Genomic DNA, 25,504 nt, shown 5'->3' with positions numbered 1-25,504 from the left:
GTTCAGGTGCTGAAGAACCCAGAATTCCAAAGGCACAGTGAAAAAGGGGCAGTGCTAAGAACGAAGACGTACAGAATCTCATGGTGATTAAAACGCAGAAGATGAAGAGTGATTTTAAAGTCTGAGACACGAACCAAGATGAAGGTCCCGTGAGGCTAGTCCTGGGGTACACAGGCCGAGACTGCGCTCCGGCTGAGAGGCCTGGGGAGCCCAGGACCCCATCTTGACCCCGGCTGAAGCTGGGCAGGGCACAGGCTTCCCCTTGACCTCGGCTGACAAAGTTGAGGGCGCCAGAGGAAGTCAGGATTAACTCAAGGGCACGTGGACACCCTTCCCCCAGTACAGGCCAGGGACATAAGTGGGAACAAAATGGGTAGCTTATATTCTAGCAAGATTAAGTAAGGCAGAGTGAAATAAAATATAACAACAAATGGACTGTATAATTACAGCCTAGGAAATAAGAAAAAAAAAAGAAATACTACAGCCTGGGGGTAAGAATTATAAAGCATCTTGCCAAAAGTAACCAATTTTTACTCTTAAACATTTACTAGCAATAACCAAGGTATTATTTAATAACATTCCTAAGCAACAACAAAAAAATTAAGATGCTCAAATTAAACACAATCAATTCTTTTTCCTCTACTATCAGTAAAAAAAGAGCTGGAATAGCTTTGGGAGGAATACTGGAATAATGAAATACTACATTACCATAAGAAATATTTAAAGATAAAACACTGAATGTTATTCACCGGATAAACTATGTTAGCCTCTCACTGGCTAAGGGAGTCCAAGCTATCTATGCAAGTTGCCAAGGGAGACTCCAGGGGCTGTCAGAGGAGGCTATCAGGCAGGCTTTACAGCCGGCCAGTGCACGTGCTTTTGCCTAAAGCTATATGCAGAACCTAACACTGAAATAAGTATCAACAGTAATTCACTGCATTCACCAGATAAAAGATTTTGCAGAAAATCACAACAGTTTGAAAATTTTAATAAGTATCTCAAACGTTAGATATTTTACCAACTAACAGATACAAATAGAAATTATATGGTATCAATAAAGAGAGGACACACTCCAAAGTGTTCATTAAGCCCTCTGCTGTTTGCACAAAAGAAATTTCTAACCTTTGTTTCCTATAGTTACATAGGCTTCTTACATATCTATCAAAGGTGAAGATACAAAATATTGTTAATGTGAATGGTTCGTAATTAACAAGTTCTAAGACTCTCAATCACTAAAATCAGAAACAGTACAAAAACAGCAGTCTCCCTCTACCATGGACTCACCCCATGGACAAACCCCAAGTGTCCTACCTGAGTGTGTACGGTCATGTTACTATGGAGAGAGATGTGAGCAAACCTAGGTCAAGACAGTTCCTGGTCTCTCTTTTCCTCTAATGTTTACACAACCCACATGACAGTGGTTTACTTCTCAATCCACCTAAGTGTGGAGACTTGGAGACAGTGAAGAAATCCACAGATGGAGGTGGCAAGACAGCTGTGAGGCTGCTGGAGGGCTAGGGGCCACTGGCCTAAGTCACGAGCAGACATAAAGTTCCCCAGGGCTCTTATATTTAGAGCGTTTCATGCTTCTCAGAGAACACAAGAAAAAAATGAAAATAACTGGTGGAGGGAGGGGAGGAGGGAGGAACGGAGAGGTTTCCCAAGATACCAGAATGTACTGTAAAGGAACATTTAAAACTGGTATGAGACTGGCATGGAAATTTGGATGAATCAGTGGAAGAGCACAGAAACTAGAGGAAAGGACCAAAACAAATCTAACATATTTCTCAAAGATCTGAGAGAAGTTAGTAACTTGAATAACTGGTTTTAAAGTAACTAACTGACCATTTGAGAAAAAAAAAGTCAGATCCCTTCTCCATACAATACATACTTTTACACGTAAAATTGCAAATGGGGTAAAAATTCAAGTACAGGGCTTCCCTGGTGGCGCAGTGGTTGAGAGTCCACCTGCCGATGCAGGGGACACGGGTTCATGCCCCGGTCCGGGAAGATCCCACATGCCGCGGAGCGGCTGGGCCCGTGAGCCATGGCCGCTGAGCCTGCGCGTCCAGAGCCTGTGCTCCGCAACGGGAGAGGCCGCAACACTGAGAGGCCCATATACCGCAAAAAAAAAAAAAAAAAAAAATTCAAGTACAAAAAATGAAAACACGGAAATACTGTAAGGAAATTAAAATAGTCACTTAGGGGCTTCCCTGGTGGTGCAGTGGTTGAGAATCCACCTGCCAATGCAGGGGACACGGGTTCAATCCCTGGTCCAGGAAGATCCCACATGCCACAGAGCAACTAAGCCCGTGCACCACAACTAGTGACCCTGTGCTCCAGAGCCCGCGAGCCGCAACTACTGAGCCCGCGTGCCGCAACTACTGAAGCCCGCGCGCCTAGAACCCGTGCTCCACAATGAGAGAAGCCACCGCAATGAGAAGCCCACGCACTGCAACCTAGAGTAGCCCCCGCTCGCCACAACTAGAGAAAGCCTGCGCACAGCAACGAAGACCCAACACAGCCATAACTAAATAAATAAAATAAATATTTTTTTAATTAAAAGAAATAAAATAAAATAGTCACTTATAATATATTGGTATTGAATGGACTTCCTATGATGGAGGTAAAAACCACAAAGGAAAAGGATCAGAAGATATGCCTACATGAAAAATATAAATTTATCTACATCTTAAAAAAAATGAAAAGATTAATCAAACAAGATAAAAGTATTTCCCACATGTGATAAATTTATCTTAGTAGAGAAATTATAAGGTAAAGATGAACATAGGAACAACGGGGGAATAAACTTCCATAAAGGATAAGAAACAAACAGTGAAGTGCTGAAAGATAAATAGCAAGAAAACACAATGAGAGCATTTTTCACCAAACTGGAAATTTAAAAAAACGTGTGGCTGGGAGTTCAGTCATTAAAGGGAACCAGCAGAGTAATGCCAGTCACTAGAGGGAAGCAGAAGATGCTACCAGCATCCACACATACACGAAATGCCCGTCTGTGTGAGAAGGTACCCTGTGCAAGCAAGTATTTTTTAAAGTTATGTTTCATGTGTTCCAGGCCCTAATCTCCAAACAATGCAATAAAAAATGTTAAATGCTTAATATCATGAAGAAATGAATTCATACAGGTCCTCTTAGGGTGACCTAAGAAAAAATACCAGTTATGCAGGTAATGAGTATGTACATCCACTCTTGCCTATCTATCCAGTCCTGAGGATACGTGTCCACCATGATACAGCCACAGAGAACCAAACAAATGAGGGAGTGTATGTAAAGTGTTTGTGCCTGACATATAGTAATGGATTGATAAATGTTACTTAGAGTAAAAATGCAATAGTGTATGCTGAATATTCTGGAATGAGCATTGGAAGAGGGTATTTTAAAATGCTGCTCAGATCACAGACAAGAAAGACGACTTAGTGAAAGCGACATATTGCATAGACAATATGTAAAAGGCACTAATGAGGGATTTTAAAATCTCTTGATTTTCAAGGAATGATTATTACTGACAAATGGAGTCAATTTCACTAAAAGATGACAAAATTTCGTTCGACATTCCATAAAAATCTTTTTAACGTAAAAAAAACAGAGTAAGAATGTTGACAAGTGTGGGACAACACAGTGTTGATAATATGAATCAAAGATGCTAAAATACACAGGAATAAAGAATTTCTATACTCTGCACAGATAAGTTTCCTTTTTGGCAAGGAAACTGGACCACAAGAGACATGTAAATATGCAAATGTTCTCTCTCACATTCTCTCAAACACACACACACACACACACACACACACACACACACACACACACGAACACGCAAACACAAGTACTTTACATAAGGCTCAAGTCACAGACATTTTTCTCTCTCTCCTATGTTTGAATACTTGAAAACATGTTAAACGACAAAACGCCAGAACTAGTAAAAGAAATAACTAAGGGACTTCCCTGATGGTGCACTGGTTAAGAATCCACCTGCCAATGCAGGGGACACAGGTTCGATCCCTGGTCCAGGAAGATCCCACATGCCGCGGAGCAAATAAGCCCGTGCACCACAACTACTGAGCCTGCGCTCTAGAGCCCACGAGCCACTACTGAAGCCTGCGAGCCTAGAGCCCGTGCTCCGCAACAAGAGAAGCCACCGCAATGAGAAGCCCCTGCTCGCCCACCGCAACTAGAGAAAGCCCGCGTGCAGCAACGAAGACCCAATGCAGCCAAAAATAAATACATTTATTAAAAAATAAAAAAGAAATAACTAAGATATACTGGAAAACAATCATCACAAGCTGTATGAAGGACCCAGCAGCACAAAATTAATTCAAGTTTCATTTCTAAATATCAAGTTCCATGTTAGCTTTAGGTTTAAATTTGGGAAATACACTAATAATAGTGGTTGACATAACTTAGCCCTGCTGAGATCCGGCGGCGGATGAAAACACAAATAAACGAAGACTTCTGAATTGATCCTATCTGCTAGAATACTGACTGCATGAGCTCTTCAAAAAGCTTAGTTCAGGACTTATCCATATTTGAATCTCATCAAGTTATCACGGTACCCAACACATAGTGGGTACTTAGTAAATATCTGTGGAAATGAATTGTGAACTAGCCATCTGGATGATTACAAACAAGGTACACAATCTATACATGACTCCCTAGCAACAAGGGAAAAAAACAGCATTGTTTCCAAGAATCCAAAAGTAGAATGGCCACACAATTCCAACTCTTTGCAAAAGCTGCCAAGAAGTAGGAAAATCTACTTTATTTTCTCTTCCTTGCCTCTGCCTCTGGTGCTATTCACTAGGAGATAATGAATAGTAGAAGTAGTCATAAAGAGAAAGGAAGGAAGGTAGCAGCAACAGGTATGGAAAATTCCCACGCAAGAAAAGCAGCTTATCAGGCAATGAAATAAAGAGCAAACTAAAAATCATTCGGTGCTCACTAAGGTCATATGCCAGAGTTAAAATACTCTCTGCTTCCAAACACAGCACCTTCAAGTCATTAGCATATTTAACAGTGGAAGTGGCTTTCCTTTGCAAAAGAAAAAAATAACAACACAGAACATTTTCTCAATGTATTTCTATAAGAATGTGCTTGAGAACTCTAAATATAAAAAGTTCACATGCTGTAAAATGATACAACAAACTACAGTAAATCACAGAAAGAAATCAATGCCATTCCAAAAATAAATTTTAAACTATACTCAATAATAAGCATACACATGCACTTTCTATAGACTAAGTTTTACTTATCAGTCATTTACATCAGAATAACCAGCCACAAAGCAATGTGCCACAGCTGAAAGAACACTGAATTTGAGGTCAGAGGGTCCAGGTTCAAAAACGAACTCTGCCAAGAAGGATGGCAACTTTGGGCAAATTATTTAGCATGAGTTTCAGGCTTCTCATTGTCACTGGAGACCACACCAGCCACCCCTGGGCGGTGGTTATGTGAATGAGCACAGGGAAAGTGCTCTGACACACACGGAAGTCCAAAAGAGCAGCTACCGACATCTATCTACATGGGAAATGTCCATTTCTCAGATCACAGGCAATGAGGACCGATTTTTTTAAAAAACGTGAATTTTCACTTGCATTTGAAATGAAACCACTGAAATTGTTTTTAGAGCATTTTGAGTTCAAATATTACAGAGTTGTAAAAGACATATACCAGTCTGTCTTCCTCATCATTTTACACTATTTTAGGTGAAAGTGGCATAAAGTCAGCCACCTTAAGGCAAATGATTCGCGGCACTCAGTACATTCACAGTATTGTGCAACCAACTCCATCAAGTTGCAGAATGTGTTCATCACCACAAAAGAACCTCACACCCATTAAGCAGCTGCGGTCCCCTACTGCCCAGGCCACGGCAACCACCATCTGCCTTCTTTATCTATTAGCTTACCTCTTCTGCAGATTTCAAAAGAATGACGTCATACAATATATGACCTTTAGTGTCTGGCTTCTCTTACAAAGCATAGTGTTTTCAGGGTTCATTCACATTCTATCATGTATCAGCATTTCAGTAACTGTTACAGCTAAATAATACCCCAATATCCCGATGTATAAAGAGACCATAATTTGTTTATCCATCCACCCACTGATGGACATCTGGACCGTCATCACCACCTTTTGGCAATTGTATACAGTGCAGTGATAACATGGGTATACGTGTATTTGTGTTTGAATCCCTATTTTTAATTCTAAATTTATCTGGGAATATCTTAATTTCGCCTTCATTTTTGAGTGACAGTTTTACTAGCATAGAATTTTCTGTTGACGGTTTCTCCTTTTCCAATTTTAAAAACATCACCCCACTTCCCCCTGGCCTCTAAGGTTTCTGATGAGAAGTCTGCAGATGGCTCTTCACCTCACTGAGGACCCCCTGCATGTGCTAAGCCGCCTCTCTTGCCGTTTGCAGGGTGTGCTCTTGGTCCTGGGGTTTCAACTGTTTGATGGTAATGTGTCTTAGTGTGGATCTCTGCATTTATCCTTCTGGGGTTCAGTGCACTTCCTGAATGTGTAGATTTGCGTCTTTTCTCAAATTCGGGGAGTTAATGGCCATTATCCTTTCAAGTATTCTCTCTGTGCTCTCTCTCTCCTCTCCTTCTAAGATGCCCATCACGTGTACCTTAGTACACTTGATGCTACCCCACAAGTCTCTTAGGATCTGTTTATTTTTCTTCATTCTACTTCTTGCTCCTCAGACCGGATAATTCCAAGTGATCTAGGTTCAAGTTCACTGATTCTTTCTTCTGCCAGCTCAAATCTGCTACTGAAACTCTCTAGTGAGTTTCTCTCTTCATCTATTGTACTTTTCAGCACCAGAATTTCTTGCTTCTTTTTTTAAAACTTACATACCTTTACTGATATTCTCCATTTGTTAACATCTCATTCTGGTATCTTTTAGCAATTTGTCCATTGTTTGCCTTAGTTTCCTGAGCATATCTGAGGCGGATGACGTCGTGTTTGTCTAGTAAGTCCAATATCTGGGCTTCCTCAGAGACAGTTTTTGTTAATTTCTTCTGTGAATGGGCTACACTTTCTTTGCATGCTTTGTAATTTTTTGTGGAAAACTAGACATTTTGAGTATTATAATCTGGTAACCCAGGAAATGAGCTATCTCCCCCCTCTTCTGGATTTGTTTTGCTGCTTGGTATATGCTATAGCCATGTATATTTAGTGACTTTTCTAAACTATTTTTGTGAAGCATGTATTCTTTGTCACATATGGTGACAAAGAGGGGGGAGGGAGGGAGGGAGGGAGGGAGGGAAGACGACAGAAAGGAAGAACAGCCTCTTCCGCCTTTGCAGACTGTGGCTCTGTGCTGGGCACCCTGTCGCTTAGCCCGGCTGTTTATAGCTCTGCCTCAGCCTTCACTTCTGCCTGTCCTGAGCCTAGAAACTGGTCAGAAGCAAAAGACCTTCTCAGGCCTTTTCTGAGCTTGCATCCAGCTCTGGCCTTGAATGTAGCTTTCAAAATTCCCCGAGCAAACAGGGGCACTTTGGATTCTCTCGCATCTTTTCCTGCCTGGAAGTGACACTCTCGTGTGTGAAGCCCAGCTAATCTTGGCCCGGCTACTCCGGCTGTACCCGAGCCTGACACAAGGAGAAACGCCTGCAGCTTTTCAGCCTTCCTGCCCTGAACTCCAAGTTAGGTGAAAGACAGGCAAGTGAACTGGGTCAGTCCTTCAAGTAGCCCCCAGACAGGTTAGACAGACAGACACAAAGCTTTGCAAGCTCGTCCTGCTCTGTGCCCTCCAGGGCCGGGTCCAGAGCCCAGACTGGGAACGTGGCTGCTGCTGTCTTCCCGGCGGCTGCCATGACACGGAGGGGGTGGAGCAAAGGCAGGTGAAAATACCAAAAGGCTTTCCTACAATTTTTAGGAGGCCTTTTCCTGGATGCAACAATCACCTGGATGCTGTAAAGTTTGACTGTTTCCAGAGTTTTGACGAAGTTAGCTCTGCCACGTTCTGCTTGATTTGTGGAGCTGCGTACTCTGTCACTTTTGCTGACATCACCGCGCCATTTATTTGTGAATGATACAATTAGTGCCCAGAAACAAATCTCTGCTCAGCCCAAATTCCACAATACAAAACAATTTAAAACATAAGCCAGGACCTATACTGTATTCCAAAATAGACAAACCGAAGTTACACCTAATTTACCTGGCCATTCTGGGGACTCTTTTCCCCACAGCTAAAGCTTACCTTATTTTCTACAACACACCTTTCCTCTACCATGCCAATACTTTATGCATTAAAGCTTTTTAATAATTAATTTTTCAATTCAATTGAGAAAGAACAGTCTTTTCAACAAATGATACTGGGGCAACTTGGTGTTCACATGCAAAAGGATGAGAAGCCACATCACATACAAAACACAAAATGAAAATGGGTCACAGACCTGAATGTAAGAGCTAAAACTATAAAACCCCTAGAAGAAATACAGAAGTAAATCGTTGTAACTTTGGGTTGGCAAACTGTTCCTTAGATACAACCCCAAAACATAAGCGACAAAAAGAAAAAAACAGATGAACTCGAACTCATGAAAATTAAAAACTTTTGTGTATCAGGGGACACCATCAAGAAAGAAAAAATACAACCCATAGAATGAGACAATATAGTTCCAAATCATATATATCTAACATGGGACTTAAGTCCAGAATATAGAAAGAACTCCTACAGCTCAACAATTAAAACAGATAACTCAGTTTAAAAGCAGGCAAAGAATGTGAATAAACATTTCTCCAGAGAAGATATACTAATGGCCAGAAAGCACATGAAAAGACATTTAACATCATTAGTCATTAGGGAAATGCAAACCGAAGCCACAGTGAGATACCACTTCACACCCACTAGGATGGCTACAGTCAAAAAGAGAGACAAGTGTTGTTGAAGATGTGGAGAAACTGGAACCCTCTCACATTGCTGGTGGAAACGTAAAACGGTGCAGCCAATTACGAAAATAGTTTGGCAATTCCTCAAAAACATGGAATTACCGTGCAATCCAGTAATTTCATGCCTAGGTATATATACAAAAGAAATAAAAACAATGTTCACACAAAACTTGTACACAAATGTTCACAGCAGCATTATTTATAATGGCCTAAAAGTGGAAACCACCCAAATGTCCACCCATATGATGTATCATACAGTAGAAGGTCGCCTGGCAACAAGACGCTAAGTACCGGTATGTGCTGCAACATGAATGCGCCTTTAAAACGTGATGCCAAGTGTCAGGAAACAGTGACAACAGGCCACACACCACCTGACCCCATTTATATGAAATGTTTAGAACAGGCAAATCCATAGAGATAGAAAGTAGATCGGTAGTTGCCTGGGGCTGGAGTGGGATAGGGAAGCGGCAAGAATGGGAAATGCCTGCTAACAGATATTCTGAGCTTCTTTCTAGAATGTTAAAAACGTTCTGAAATTAGATGGTGGTGATGGTTTCATAACTCTGTGACTATACCCAAAACTACTGAACTGTACATTTTAAATGGGTGAATTTTATGTTATGTGAAAAATACTCCAATAAAGCATAAAAACACTTTTTGGACAATTAAAAAATAATAATAATTCATTGTACAAATGTCCATGTATAAACAGAAGACATAAACTCCACTCTAAACCTCTCCACTTTTAAACAGGCTCTGAGTCATTATGAATATCCATTTAGTTTTTCACTGTCACTTTCTACTGTCATCACGCTTTCCTGTAATAGCTTCACCCACTCTCTCCCTAATACATTGCTTCTTTTCTACAATGGACTGAAAAACCAAATAAACAACTCTCAAGAACATAAACTGGGCGAGGGTTAAAGCCTTAAATGAACGTTACAGGGAGATCGGCGCACATCAGTTACCACTTTGGACCATGACATTTGTTTCGGCTGCTCAAAGCCCTCTTCCTTAAGTATAGTTCAAGGCCAAGATACCAGATGTCTGACCTTAATGACTGTGTTTAAAATATAAAGCAAAGAGAGACTTTAGAGGAAGTGATAACTACCCTTCACAGACAATGTGTACACACCAGTTGAGTTTCACGTGTCTCTAGTACACGTGCATTATACACAAACTGTAACAGCGCACTCTAAAACTATTAATATTTATGTATATGTATGTGTGCATGCATGTGTTTAAGGGTTTGTGTATATATTAATATTCATAAACACATACATCCAAGCATCTAGAGAATGAATAAAAAGCTACCCTGAAATTATATGCATTATATTATTATAAGAAAATTAGACAACACACAATCGCATAATACTATTTTCAGTAACAAAATTAAGACATGTTTTCTTAATTTATGTTAATTCTAAAATGATGATTATATTAAACAATGATAAACTGAATTAAAAGTATCTTGCTCACCTCTTACTGTAAGCTTGCTGTATAGTTGTGAATTCACTTCCTTGTCTCGCTGAAAACGCCGAAATTCATCAATTGCTTCCCTCATGATAGTAACAGCCAAGACAAACCCCTTTAAACAAAATAAAGTACTTGAGAAAACTGGACTTCAACGAAAAGGGAAAGTTCTTTTACTGTTTAGCTTTACTTTTTTTCGTTCAATTTATATTAGTTGTAAAATATACAATAAATGAAAAAAAAGACAAAAAGTAACAAACACTACAAAAGGAACATAGTAATGCAGAGTGAAAGATTTACAATTCTTACTATACCCCAGAAAACTTAAAAAATTCACACCTTAATATGTACTTCAAGCTAAACATCAGAAAATATTTAATAACCCAAAGAAAAAGAAATTAATCTTCAATAAACCCATGAATTATATTTAGAACACTCAGGCATTCAAATATCACATTAACAAAGACTGACATAAAAATCTTACAATACGTGCACTTAAATCTTTCTGACAGAATAAAAGCATTTAGGAACACAAAACAATTCCCATATATGACACTTACACATCAACTTCCTTACATCATGCATTACCATGCAAATGCATTTGAGAGCACAAGTATGGCCACAGTGCTCTTTTTCTCTCATTTTGTTAAGCAAAAACCTGAACAGATGAGTTTGATGCTATCGAAATAAAACTTCTGTATACTTGTAATCTATTGTGAAATCTGTTACTAACACATGGCTAACGTCCATCTTTTTTAAAGGCTACATGTGTATTTTCTGACACACAATACAAGAATATTCTTCAAGTTCCCTATGATTAAAGAGAGACCTCTTCAGTAGGCTTCATTTTAATGACAAACATGCTCCAGCGTACCATGTAAATTACACAACACTGGATGAATTTCCACTGAAAGTACAATAATCTCTTATTCCAGGTTTATTGTTTTGGGGTTTTTTTGAATTAAAAGAACACCTTTGTTTATTGACACTGAAATTTAAATTTTATATAATTTTTATATGTCATAGCATATTATTCTGCTTTTGATGCTTTTCAAACATTGAAAGTTTAAAAACCATTCTTAGCTTTCAGACTGTACAAAACAGAGGGAGGTCCAGATTTGGTCCATGGTTTGCCATCCCTGCTTTTATTTATTTATTTTTAATTTAATTAACTAATTTATTTACTTATGGCTGCGTTGGGTCTTCGTTGCTGCACCGGCTTTCTCTAGTTGCGGCGAGCAGGGGCTACTCTTCATTGCGGTGCGCGGGCTTCTCATTGCGGTGGCCTCTCTTGTTGCAGAGCACGGGCTCTAGGTGTGCAGGCTTCAGTAGTTGTGGCATGCGGGCTCAGCAGTTGTGGCTCGTGGGCTCAGCAGTTGTGGCTCGTGGGCTCTAGAGTGCAGGCTCAGTAGTTGTGGCGCACGGGCTTAGTTGCTCCGCGGCATGTGGCGTCTTCCCGGACAAGGGCTCGAACCTGTGTCCCCTGCATTGGCAGGCAAATTCTTAACCGCTGCGCCACCAGGGAAGTCCACCGTCCCGCTTTTATTGTTTTATATATTTTTAATTAATTTTTATTGGAATACAGTTGATTTATAATGTTGTATTAGTTTCTACCGTACAGCAAAGTGAATCAGCTCTACATAGGTTTTTTTCTGTCTAACCAATAGGCTAAAGTAAGTAGGCCTCTGGAGAATGTTTCTTGTGTTTACTGAAGTGCAGTCCTCTTTAAGCAGTTGTGCCTGAAGGCTGGTGTGAGGCTCCAGGCTCAGTGCACACGGCCCAGTTCTCCACTCACCCAGTAGCCTTCAGTCTTGACGTTCATGGTACAGGCACCACCAGTAAGCAGCGTCACTACTGCTCTCTGACTCTCAGTGTCACCACGGATCACCACCTGCTGACTGTGCTTCCCAGCACACCTGAAGCCTGGACCACTCTCAGCGGCAATGTGGGAGCCTGGCCCAGGCCCCCTTGGTTCTCACGGCCACCATCACTACTGGGCCAGCCTCCCACCTCCAGCCTCATCCCCCTCAAAGTCATCCCTCCACACAGTTCCCAAAGTATCTTCTGCAACATAAATTTGACAAATATGTGGCAAAATCCTCCTCCAGGGATGGGCCCCAGCAATTCACGAGACCTCAACAGTCCCCACTGTTTACGCTCCTTCGCTAAAGCACAGCCTTAAGGACAGACCTCTAGCCTCGTGGCCCACTCAGTGCCGCCTTTATCCTCCAACGCCAGGACACGATCAGCAGCCTCCTGCAACAGCACGACGCCTCCCATCCGGTCTTTGCCAGTGTCTTTCCAGTGGTTGCTAAAAGCACTACTTTAAGAAGTATTCCAAAGCTACTCTTGGAATCAGAAAGAGAAGCCGTGAACAGCAGTTGCTGGTGGGCCCCACCCGCAGAGAGGAAGGCAGGCACGGCACGTGCCAGGGGTTTGCCATCACCGCCTGAAGACAGCTGACGATGGGCAGTGTGACCCTCACGTAGCAGGACCTTTAGCACACATTTTTTTTTTAGTAACAGTTTTGTTGAGATTAATTCACATACCCTAAAATGCTTTTAAAGCATGCATGTCACTTGTTTAGTTTATTTACAGAGCTGTGCCTCCATCACCACCATCAAGTTCTAGAGCCTATTTATTTATTTATCACCTCCAAAAGAAACCCCAACAGCAACCAGCCCCCATTCCCCCTCCGGTCCCCGCCCTGGAAACCACTAATCTACCTTCCGTCTCTGTGGATTTGCCTATTACGGGTGATTCGGTAACCTCGACGTTTAGCTTCCTGACAACAGCCAAACTGTTTTCTAAAGCGATTACACCAATTTTCATGTGTTTATTGCCCATGTGTATATCTTCTTTGGAGAAATGTTAATTCAGATCCTACACCCACTTTATAACTGGGTCAACTTATCTTTTAATTGTTAAGGTGGAAGAGCCCTTTATATCATTCTGCATACAAGTGCCTTGTCAATTATGTGACCTACAAATATGATGTTACAAACACTTTCTCCCACTCTGGGTTATCGTTTTACTTTCCTGATGCTGTCCTCTGATGCACAAAAGTTTTTAGTTTTGATGAAGTCCAACTTACTCAAGTTTTTTCTCTTGTCACTTGGGCTTTTAGTGTCCAAGATCACAAAGATTTACTTCCATGCTTTCTTCTAGGAGTCCTACAGTTTCAGCTTCATTTAGGTCTATGATCCATTTTAAGTGACGTTTTGTGTATGCTATGGTAGGGGTCCAACTTCATTCCCTCCCACGTGCTGTCCAAACGTCCCAGCACCATCTGTTGGAGGCTACTCTTTCTCCATTGAACCGTCTTGGTACCTTGCTGAAAATCCATTTGTCATAAATGTTTATGTCTGGACTCACCATTGTATCCTTTGATCTACATACCTATCCTTCTGCCAGTACCACATTCTCTTGATTACTACAGCTCTGTAAGAAGTTTCAAAATGGGGAAGTATGAGTCCTACGACTTTGATCTACTTTTCTAGGTTGTTTTGGCTACCCTGGGACCCTTCCATTGTTGCATGAATTTTAGAATCAGCTTGTCAATGCCTGCAAAAGAAGCCAAATGGGATTTTGATTCAGATTGCGCTGAACCTGTAGATCAGTTTGGAGAGTCCTGTCATTGTAATACTAAGTCTTTCAATTCTTGAACATGAGATGACTTTCCATTTACTTATATCTTAATTTTTTTCAAAAATGTTTTATAGTTTTTGATATGCACTTTAGCTAAATCTATTCCTTTTTTTCCTTTTTGATGCTGTTATAAACAGAATTGTTATCCTAATTCCATTTTCAGATGATCATTGCTAGTGTGTAGAAATACAAATGATTTTTGTATATTTATCTTGTACCCTACAGCTCACTAACCTGTTCCAATATTTTTGTGTGTGCATGGGTTCCTTAGATTTTCCTATATACAAGATCATGCCATCTGCGAATAGAGACAGATAGCTTTTCTTCTTTTACATCTAGATGCCTCCTATTTCTTTTTCTTGCCTAACTGCACTATTCATTTTACCTTCAATAAAATGTTGAATGGAAACAGTGGGAGTAGCCATCTTTGTCTTGCTGCTGACCTTAGGGGGAAGCATCCAGTCTTTTACTATTAAAAGTATGTTAGCTGTGCAAAGTACAAAATTTTAATAACGAGAGAGATTTCTACATTATGACCAAGTATCTCCATACTAGAGGGAAGTATGTGCTCTAGGGACAAATGGCCAGCCTCTCCAAAGCTGGTGACTTGTCATGACAAAGCAGTGATGAAATAAAGTGGTCATCAAAGAAACTGTTAGTTGGGGGCAGAGAAGTACTCTTATCTTGAATGCAAATTCATCATTTTATTAGAGCTAGGGTTAGCAAAGGTAAGACAAAAATAAAATAAAATAAAAGCATCAAATATCAAAAACATTAGCTTTAAGAAATTTAGTATTATCAAAAGCCTTAAAATTTATACACATATTAACCAAGCAGCTTCACTTCTAGAAACTTAGCCTAAAGAAAAAAATAAAATAAAATCAAGGATCCCAGCACTGAATATGAAAAAAATGGAAACCTGAAAGTCCATATAAGAAATTTATGATACTCTATATGATGAAATATTTTATTTCCCTAATTCAAAGATGCTGTTCATTTTAAGATGCACCATTATTGGGACTTCCCTGGTGGCGCAGTGGTTAAGAATCCGCCTGCTAATGCAGGGGACACAGGTTCAAGCCCTGGTCCAGGAAGATCCCACATGCCATGGAGCGACTAAGTCCATGTGCCACAACTACTGAGCCCGCGTGCCACAACTACTGAAGCCCCCGTGCCTAGAGCCTGTGCTCCGCAACAAGAGAAGCCACTGCAAGGAGAAGCCCGCGCACCGCAACAAAGACTAGACCCTGCTCACCACAAGTACAGAAAGCCCGTGCGCAGTAACAAAGACCCAACACAGCCAAAAATAAATAAATAAATAGATAGATTTATTAAAAAAAAAAGATACATCATTATTAATTTAGTAACAGTCCTGGTGGGAAGACAATATCACTTTAAATACATAAACTGTTTTATAAGTCACAATTTCAGTAACATGAAAACTATGCATCTATGAATCCAAAAATACAGTTCTATGCAGCCACTCTCGTGTGGGAGAATATTTACTGTTACAGACGCATGTGACGGTGTGGAAGTAACTTCTCAAAACTCTACCTGTGACTGACTCACCTTGAGAGACAAGAGGAGAATGAGTGTCAGGAATGCTTCATTTATACAATGAAGACAGTATTTTTAAAGAAGTGCTTTCTATCAGACAGGCATATCAGAATCACTCAGTCAACTGTTTGCAACACAGATTTGCTCAGACCCTACCTGAAATATGTACCTTTACCTCTAATCTCCAGGGAACTGGCCCCCTCCCCCACCCCGACATACAAACGGTATTTAAACTCTCCAGATGAATCTAATTTTTACCCTTTAAACCTACAGCTTAAAGACAGCAAAATTTAACTCTGAATTTATTACGTTTATAAACCACAAAAACTGTGCTAGTTCCTAGTGCTCCTAAGAACTCAAGGAGTGAAAGTCAGCTGCCTCTTCTAATGTGATAATATTAGAGAAGATGCACCAAAGAGGGGCAGGTCCCAACTTCTAAAAACAGGAGTTCAGCACCCCTAAGAGGAAGCAGAGTCCCGGTCACAGGCAAGGACTACTGACGACCTAAGCAGCTCCAGGCCACACTCCAGGTCTAAGGCTCCTCTGGATACACAAGAGACGGGTAGGAGCAGAAACAGCCAAGAGGGGTCCCTCCCACACCGTCATGCCCACCTCTAGCACATATATTCTGAGAAGACGCCCAGTGACCAGCCTAGGAACATAAAACAGATCAAAGGAAAGGCAAGCTGATGCCACCATTTCCTTCTTGACCACTGGAGTTACAACCAATGGGCCTCTACCTTTCAAGTTTACATCTTCTGAGGTTAAGACCTCAGAAGAGGTCTGGGCTCATAACAGATGGGTGGTTTAGGGAAGATGTGGATACACAAGTCTCCTGCAGGAGCAGCTGGGCCTGCCCATGACCTCAGCACCAACCAGGTCAGAGATGTCGGCTACAGCACTGCTACCCAGAAAAACCAAAACTGCACACAAGAGGGTCACAGTGACATGCTGTCCCCCAGAATCAACAGCACTGGTGCATCAGCAATGATGACAAGAATATCTCGCACGGCCTGTCCACAGCCCGTGATGAAATCTTACATCACAAAGTGGGATTCTTTTCTATTTCTCCATATAACCCAGGAACCATATGGAGTGAGTGTCAAAACAATATATAATTTAGTAAAGAGAAAAAAGATTTTATTATGTTACCACATCAGTTTACCTTTGAGGGATTATTATATGCCAGACACTCCTACATATTTTAAATGAATTACCTTTTAAATGTTACAAAAACCTTAGAAGACGTGTACTTTTAGCTCTAACTTACAAATAAAGAAACTGAAATACAAAAAGAAAAAGTAACTCAGTCAGGGTCACAAAGTTCATGTAAACAGTGGTTGTCTCTGGATGGCAGGATTCCAAATGATTGATTTTGTTTTCTCCTTTTCATACTTTGCCCACACCTCCAATTCACAGAGACACTCACAAGAAAGGGTGGATAGCAGGAAGGATTTTAAAATCAGACTGAAAATCAGAGTCCCCCACAGACTGATTTCCAACCTACACAGCCTATCTGGTTTCCAATTATGTATTAACAGAGCACCAGGAAGATATTTTATATGGAAGATGTACAGATTAAAAATCCATATTTTCTTTATCTAAAAATCTTTTGTATGGATAGATCTACTCCACCTTATTAATTTTGACAGAAGCATTACAATCCATTTTGTTACTCTGATTACAGCAGCTTTGCCTTGAAGAAGTGTTCTGAAATCTGAACAGTATGAAAGGTAATATTCATTCTGATACAATGTAATGAAATCACTTATTTTCAGTTTACTCTTCCTATTATATAACAAAATATAACAGAAATTAGTTCAGACCTGAAGCCAGTAAACAACACTGCCAGGAGTAATTGAAATAGAAAGATTATTAATTAAGCTATCACTGTTTTCAGAAACATCCTAATTTTAGATAGAGAGCAGAGGGATTAAGTTTGCATTAACTTGTTTTCTTTAAAATGAGTGGACATCAGACATAAGACTTCATAATCACCAGCTTTAAGATTTTTTATGCTTCACTGGCAGGTTTTTGGCTAGGAGAAAACTGCAAATGCTAACTGATTCCTCTTTTGGGCAACTTATAGAACCTTAGAGTGCAAGCAGAGAAAAGATGTCAAAAGCTTTAATGTGTATATAAAGATCCCTGCTCTTCTAGGCCCTGGGCATGGGTCAGGGTAAGATACACAGGCATACAAAGAACAAGGGCTTAGGAAGAAATCAGGAATACTTCCCTTGGTAAAATAAATAAATAAATAAATAAATACACATATATATTTCAGAATTAGTTTAAAGGTTCTTTAACTTTGCCCAGATTAATAAGAAAGATCTTCTACAGATAGTATCTAAATTTTCAAAAATTTAAAAGGTGTTCTGAGGTGAGTTTGGATCAAAGAACCAATATACCCTAAGTCAGCTTCATGGATTCAAAAGTGAGCCTAATGCGCACATCAACTTTTTGAGATTCTTGCCAAATCACAGGTTAAAATGCATATAAAAAGTGCAAGCAAAGATACTAACAAACCTTCATTATGTGTCTTCTGAGAAAAGGCATCACCTGTGGCTGCTGCCAAACCGAGGAGCAGAGGGAAGGGTGGGAACCCAGGTCTGAGGGTGTGGCGGCCAGCAGAGCGGAGCAGGGGAGCGCTCGCCCGCCCACGTGTCGAGGCCACGCGGAGTGGAAGAAGGGGAGGGGCTTTCCTCTGCTCTCTGGAGCACGAACACATAATCACAGCAGAATAATGGTCCCATTATGGATACTGAGGTTCGTACTGAGGTATTTATCTAAATATAATAAAGTTTATTTCTCATGTCAAAAAAATGATAAAGTACTTCAAAAAACCTGAGAATTCAAGTTAAAGGACCTAAAATCCAAGCTAGAACTGGAAATGAGCTCTTGTTAGAGAACAGAGAAACTAGAGAGGCCCATGTATGCTGTGCACTCAGTCCAAGCCTGGCCAACAAGGTCAATCTGTGAACAGGTAACACTGAATTCTTCGAAAAGAATCCATCAAAATAGAACATTTTCTTTGGTTAAAAGCTAGTTAAATCAGAGTTAAAAAGGCCAGAGACAAAAGCAAGATACAAATGAATATATTTTACTTTAGATTTTTAAGAATTTGTGTTCTCAGATACTCATTGTTCGAGTTAAAATTAATTTAACCCAAGGTAGAAAATACTATTTAAATGGTAAATACTGCTAGGAATAGAAAATAGGGGCTAGAAATAAACACATGAAAACCATAAATAAGTTTGTGTTTTCAGCATTAGCAAGTGTATTTTCTATGTTCTAAAACTTCTGTAATGCTAGACTGCTTTTATTAGAAAATGGACAAAATAAACAGCACTTTTAAGGAGGGCACATACAGCTACAGAATTTCTGGCACAAGTGTGTGAGGAATAACACAAATTCGCCTGATCATGCAGCAGTCTGCAACTGAGAACAATTAGAAACAACCTAAAAGTCTCCTTTCCCAAGAGGATGGACAAATCAATTGTGATACAGTCACACAATGGAATACTTTAGAGAAGTGAAAAACGAAGGAACTAGATATATGTGTGTCCACATGGGTCAATTTTATAAATCAATGTAAAGCCAAAAAAGCATGTTACAAAAGGATACTTAGAGTAAGACAAATGTTACATAGAATTTTTAAAGCATGCCAAAACAGTGCATCTTGTTTTAATAATACAAACATAAGTAGCAAAATTATTAAGAGATACACAGCAATTTAATCTCAAATTCAGAATAGAGGTTACCTCCAATGAGAAGAAAAGTGAGAGAAAAGAAAGAAGGAGAAGTCACCTATGTTCCCTCTCCATGGCCGTGTGGCTTTAAAATCAACTTTGAAAACTGTGCTGTAAGCTCCGGTGTTCTCCCTCGTGTGACATGTGCAACACACAGACACACGCCCCTATCCTATTCAGGATGAAATCTGAGCGCCCACCGCCCCTCCGGGCCCCTTCCCACCAGAGTTGCACGTCCACACACTCCAGGGCGCCCAGACCTTGTGCAACTACTGTGCCCTCTGCCTGCAACACCTGCTCTGCACACGGCCCACTCACTCCCTCCTATCGTCCAGATGTCGTCAAATGCCACCCCAACAAAGGCGACTTCCTTAGCCACCCTATTAAAATAACCCGGTCATTCTCTACCCCCATATCCTGCTTTACATTTTTGGCTTCATGGCTTCATGGCAGGCTTCCTGGCATGACGGATCATTTAAATTGTCTTTCTCCCCCAGAATATAAGCTCTATTAGGACAGGATTTGTCTTATTCACAATTGAATCAACACTGCTTTGACTAGTGCTGGACACAAACGAACTCAGTGGGGGCTGATCAAAGAACTGTGTATTTCATTCCATACCCACTTTTCCCCATTCTTCTAATATGTACACCTTCAGTGTTATTAAATACTTTTTCTAAACATCATTTTCAAAGGCGCACAGCAGCACAGTATTCCAGCAACGCATGGCATACAGCACAGTTAAACAATCCGGTTAGACATCTGACTTTTCAAATAATTTTGTCATCAAGAATAATAGGGCTTCCCTGGTGGCGCACTGGTTAAGAATTCGCCTGCCAATGCAGGGGACACGGGTCCAGGACCTGGTCTGAGAAGATCCCACATGCCGCGGAGCAATTAAGCCCCTGCGCCACAACTACTGAGTCTGCGCTCTAGAACCCACGAGCCACAACTACTGAGCCCACACGCCTAGAGCCCGTGCTCTGCAACAAGAGAATCCACCACAATGAGAAGCCCGTGCACCTGCAAGGAAGAGTGGCCCCCGCTCGCCACAACTAGAGAAAGCCCGCGCGCAGCAACAAAGACCCAACTCAGTCATAAATAAATAAATAAACAAATATTTTTTAAAAAGAATAATAATAGACATTAGTAAAGACATTCTTTAGACTCTATGACTGATCATTATTGCTTTAAGATAAATTCCTCAAATAAAAACACTGAATCCATTTATAAGGTATCTTTATATATATTTCCAAACTGTCCTCCAAAAACAGGCTACACGGACTTATGTTTACACAACAGTGGATGAGAATCACAGCTTCACATCAGCAGCACCAATGTCTCTGTCGATCTGGTGAATACAGTAAGTGGAAAAGGTATCCATTTATTCAGTAACTTTGTGTCTAGATCACACATAAGTTGCTTTCATTGCTCAGACCCACGCCACCCTAAAGTCTACATGAACAGGAACCGGAGAGGGACTTAAACTTACCCCCGCTTCCAGCCCTCCTGCCGCACCTGAAAGCACAGCCTCGGAGGCGGCAGGGCTGCACGAAGCAGAACAGATCAACTGGAGAGCATATGGCTCCGATCTCCAGTTCTGAGGGCGGGAAACCTGAGCACTGCCCTGCTCCCTCGCTACAGGAATCATCTCACTCGCCATGTTTTCTTGCCCAGATCACACTGGTGATCTGCCCAGGAGGGAGCACACCAAAGGGAGCAGTACCCCCTTCTAGGTGAAAAGAAGGAAGGAGACATACCTCTTGCCTCTGCAAACGGAAAAGCAATGAAAACTATCCGCAAACAGCATAAAACTATCAAGATAGCATGTCCGAGATGGAAATACTCCATGACAAACATCATTTGCCTTTCCAAAAATGCCACACCCCAAGCTGTCAACCAGCGGCTGCCAGACTTCACTGAGATACTTCAGAACTGTTGCCACCAGGCAGAGGGAAAAGCTGCCCATCCATCAGGATGCCAGAGGTGCTGGGCAGACTCGCACAGGCCCGCCCCATCTCTCCCAAGAGCTCCTCCAGTACGGGGCAGCGGGGCTGGGGACGCACAGCTGCCACCCTAGGGCCCGAAAGAACGCCCAGCCCCACCAGCAAAGGTGCTCTGTAGCTTCTCCAGCCAACCTAGCGCCGCATGCTGCCCTCACACTCCTGTGGGGCTGCAGAGGACTCTGTGAAACCTTGTAACAAAAGTTCCGTGACACACAGCAACATATCACATTTTAAAAATCCGATTGATTTATCTTTTAACCATCTCCACTCTTAAAGCTATATTTTAAATACTTAATAATTTCAGTTAATTTCAAAAATCTTTTCTTTTTACCAGAGGAGCCCAGTAGGTGTAGAGATAGCCTATTTTCAATGCTGGCACAAACTGTGAGCAGGATACTACCAGAAAATAGAGATTCAAGAAAAACTTGAATTGTTCATATAAAACCTAAAAGGAAAAAGAAAAAATTAACATAATCTCTTCAAGGAAAATCTTTCATACCTTAATTAAATAATTAAAATCAACATAATATCTAACTGTATTTCCATCAAACAGTGAAAACATGCCCTGAGTCACAATACATTAATTTTGACAATGGCTTTCCAATAACTAAATCACAAAGAAGAGCTAAGGTTACCCCAAATTATATTTTAAATAAACTGAAAAAAAAGAAAATTAGAACTTTCAACTATGTTAAGTGTCCTCTAAAAGTTTCTTATTTTCTTGCATGCAATTTTCCAGGTTCCCACACTCATCTTCTATAAATCTTTACATGCACACCAAATGAGACAGCAAAACCTTCCCAATGTTAGTAAGTCAGTTAATATAGATATACAAATGTATCTCTTCATATCAACTCAGAAAATCTTATGGAAAAGTGGTGTTAACCTTGTATTTATGAAATGGTAAACAATAAAACATGATAGCCACGTTTTCTGAATGTGGACATCTAGGTAGCTTTACAAAGATCGAGTGAACAAGCAAATCATGTACAGGTATGACTTCACACACACAAAAAAACCTACTTTAATCTCCTGTATTTACTTCCCTCAAAGTATAAGAAATGATAAAATATAAAAATACGTAAATTACAGACCAATTTTCAGGAAGACAGCTACCTGCATATTCTTTCTATGATAGCTGATATACGGGAGCTGACCTTCAACACTACAATTACAATGAAACTTACAGACTTGCAAACTGCAAATCAAAATCTCCTGGAATGCCATTTTTTAATACAACTTGGAAGGCACAGAAATTTTAACAAGGGCAGAGCAATGCGTTAAGTACTTATTGTTGACTTAAAGAGTCTGGAACCACAGTTTTTATATAATGAAGTTATACACATCATCACACAGTTATGTGTATGGCTAAAAACATCAGTTACATCAATGACACGTTTATATTCATAATCATGTTCAACTGCTGTCTAAAAATGTTTTGAATCATTTCATAAATTAATCTTAGCAGGAGAGAAAACTCTTTTTCCTCAGTGATTTCTTTAAAATCTCAGTTAGCATAGATTATATCTACTAGCAATTCAGAAACTGCCATTCGTGCCAAAACTGGCATAGAATTCCTACTGTGCAATTACCAAATGTTTCTAAAATACTACGTTTTAGATGAAAAGACTAATTTAAGAGACAATCTAAGAAAAAAGTCATTCCCACGGTAACAGCTGTACAGACACATCAACAGGTCTCTTCCGGACAGCCATCCTGGTAGCCATGTGAACTCACTCGGATCAAAACTAAGCTGCACGATCCACCTTAAACCACTGCAATCAAGACTTTATTGTCTGCTGAGTGAACTCCTGGAGGGCTTTAGGAAAATGTACAATACTTAGCCAATCTGGGAGTACTTAATAATTTAAACCTAAGGAGAAAACAGTAGCTTCATTCAATAAAGATGAGAATATTTATCTGCCTGAAAGAGAGTTTACACTTTATTGTCCTAACAAAAGATCAGTCTTTTAATTATGAAGCCATTAGTTTTGTGTGTTTTAATAAAGGAGCATATTAGACATCAAGCATCTGACAACTACTGGACGGATGGGGGGGTGAGGGCTGATCAATGCCCAATATAAAGTCAGCATGGTTATTTAAATAAAAACATGAAAGATAAAGCAGCCCTCATTTCACATAATCAAGAGGGGTTTTTGCAAAATAGCGTTAAGAGCTAATACCTAGAACATATCAAAAACTTTGATACTGGAAACATAAATCAGTCCCAGCTTTCTTTTGCCTTTAGAAAGATAAATAAATCTGTCTATTAAAATAGGGAATGATGGCGCAAAAGGCAAAAATAATTCCACTAATCTAAATACATATAATCGCAGTTTTATAATTTAAGCCACAAATATCACTGGCAACAAAAAAAGTAGTAAATATTTAAACTTCAGAGTTTAAATTTAGCATAATACCTAATTAAAGGTAACTACTGACATAACAATACAACAAGGCCTGAAATTTACAACGTGAAGTAGAAAAGAAATCTATAAATGCTTATAGATATTTTGTTATGGAGTCATGTTTGTGTAAAAAGTTATTTTACTTTCATTGTGACAGCCTCGGCAGGCTTTAAACATTAGATACATTCCACTTTTCCCACCAAACAAATTCCCAGCCAAACGAAATTTATGACTTATTTTCTGATAATTTTATTTAGCTTTACTTGGTTATTTCTACAATAATATAAATGTGATGTTTATCTAGAATTGAAGGCAATAATCAAACTATAAACTTTCTTGAGTTGAACCCTTATCATGTGGCTATTACAAATGCATGTGAATTACTTAACAATTATTTGAAACACCCATGGTTCCAAAGCAAAAGGACTCTGATTTGGATACGACAGAATTAATGAGGGAAAAAAATGAAAACAAAGTTAGCAATCTCTGATATGCAGCCCGTTTTCAAGAATTTAACAATCTTACCCCAGGTATAAAGGTAAATACATTGTATTTCTGATTTTTTATAGAATTTCTGGGATGTTTTTCTTCACACTTTTCCGGATATCCAAGCCACACTGTACGAGCTTTCAATTCTTTCTTTCTTTGACAAATATTTATCAGCCAATCACAGCAACTGCATGAAACAAAAGATACATATTGCGTATGCTTTTTCAAAAGTTTTTGAATTAACTCTACATATCCAGAGCCAATACTGATTGTTTCTGTATTTACCAGACACCAATAGCATATCTACTGTTAATCTGTAAGGGTTTTCTTAAAACAGGTCAGCTATACTAATTTAAATTTGATATGAAGATACTGAAGGAGCTTGAGTAAGTGTGCAATGACTCCTAGAACCGCAGGGAAATTATCCTCCCCGTTTAGACCCTCTTATTGGCAAAATAAAACCATTAACATTCTGAAGCAGTCAATGCTTTCCATGCTGAGAAAAGAATCGCCATATGTTATCGGTAATTCTCAATACACTACTTGGTGATTCAGTGATAAAGGCTCTCAGACGTCGATTAACTAGGATGTGGCCCACCCCCTTGTCTTAAGTAGTCACTTTTTTCCTCCTTTAAGTGATCGCGTTAATATAAAACTAAGACGTATGGCTCAATTCAGTATTTAGAAAGGATACCAATGTTTAATGGACTATTCTAATGGCAATAAAAGCTTGATTGTATTTCCATGTGGCTACCTTCAACTATGCAATGAAGATTTTAATCTAAATCTACCCTGCTCCAACCCTGCTCAGGGTTCCAGGAGCACAAACTTCTCCTTCCTGGATATCCAAACCACCATATTTGAATAGAGAGTATAGAGTTTCTAGTGGGATAACTTTTCTTAAAATACTTCAGAAAATGATGAAAAGGTATCAAATTCACCTCTATTAAGCATAAAATAATCCTGAATTTAAACTTCAGTATTAACAATTCAGTTTAATTAAAATTTCCAAAATGCAGAGAAAGACTCCGAGAGGTTTATTAAGGGAAGGGAAGTTATTAAACGTCATCTTCTGAACGTAGCCAAGGCTAGAACTGCAAGCCAGAAGGATAAGGCGGAAATTCCTAACTTCACTTGTGACAAAGCAAGCTCAAGAGTTAACCTGAAATCCTGCAGGATAACGACAGCCTTAGAAGGTGTGACTATAAGATGAGGCTGACCCCTCAGGACTATGTGTCAAATTCACTGCATGTCTTTCTTC

General features: G+C 39.9%; 1 protein-coding gene across 15 annotated transcripts in view; it reads right to left on the bottom strand.

The window, feature by feature from the left end:
- Positions 1-25,504, bottom strand: part of ATP9B (ATPase phospholipid transporting 9B) — a 218,903-nt gene that overhangs the window by 171,818 nt on the left and 21,581 nt on the right. For 13 of the 15 annotated variants that reach the window (XR_016387667.1, XR_002642781.3, XM_089895355.1 and 10 more), the window contains exons 3-5: positions 24,280-24,430; positions 21,678-21,791; positions 10,393-10,501 (exon numbers count right to left, since the gene is read on the bottom strand). Coding sequence is in view for 13 of the 15 variants with exons in the window: in XM_089895355.1 (XP_089751481.1) it covers positions 10,393-10,501; positions 21,678-21,791; positions 24,280-24,430 (374 nt within the window). In the remaining 2 variants the exon portion in view is untranslated. The remainder of the gene's footprint in view (positions 1-10,392; positions 10,502-21,677; positions 21,792-24,279; positions 24,431-25,504) is intronic. The other 2 variants (XM_022559977.3, XM_022559982.3) reach the window with 2 other exon arrangements.

This window comes from Delphinapterus leucas, chromosome 14, assembly GCF_059928025.1.
Source record: "Delphinapterus leucas isolate spDelLeu-1000000601 "Yukka" chromosome 14, BTC_Dleu_Yukka2, whole genome shotgun sequence".
Taxonomy (NCBI): Eukaryota; Metazoa; Chordata; class Mammalia; order Artiodactyla; family Monodontidae; genus Delphinapterus; species Delphinapterus leucas.
Note: the sequence above shows the minus strand (reverse complement) of the source record. Positions and strands in the feature narration are given on the sequence as shown.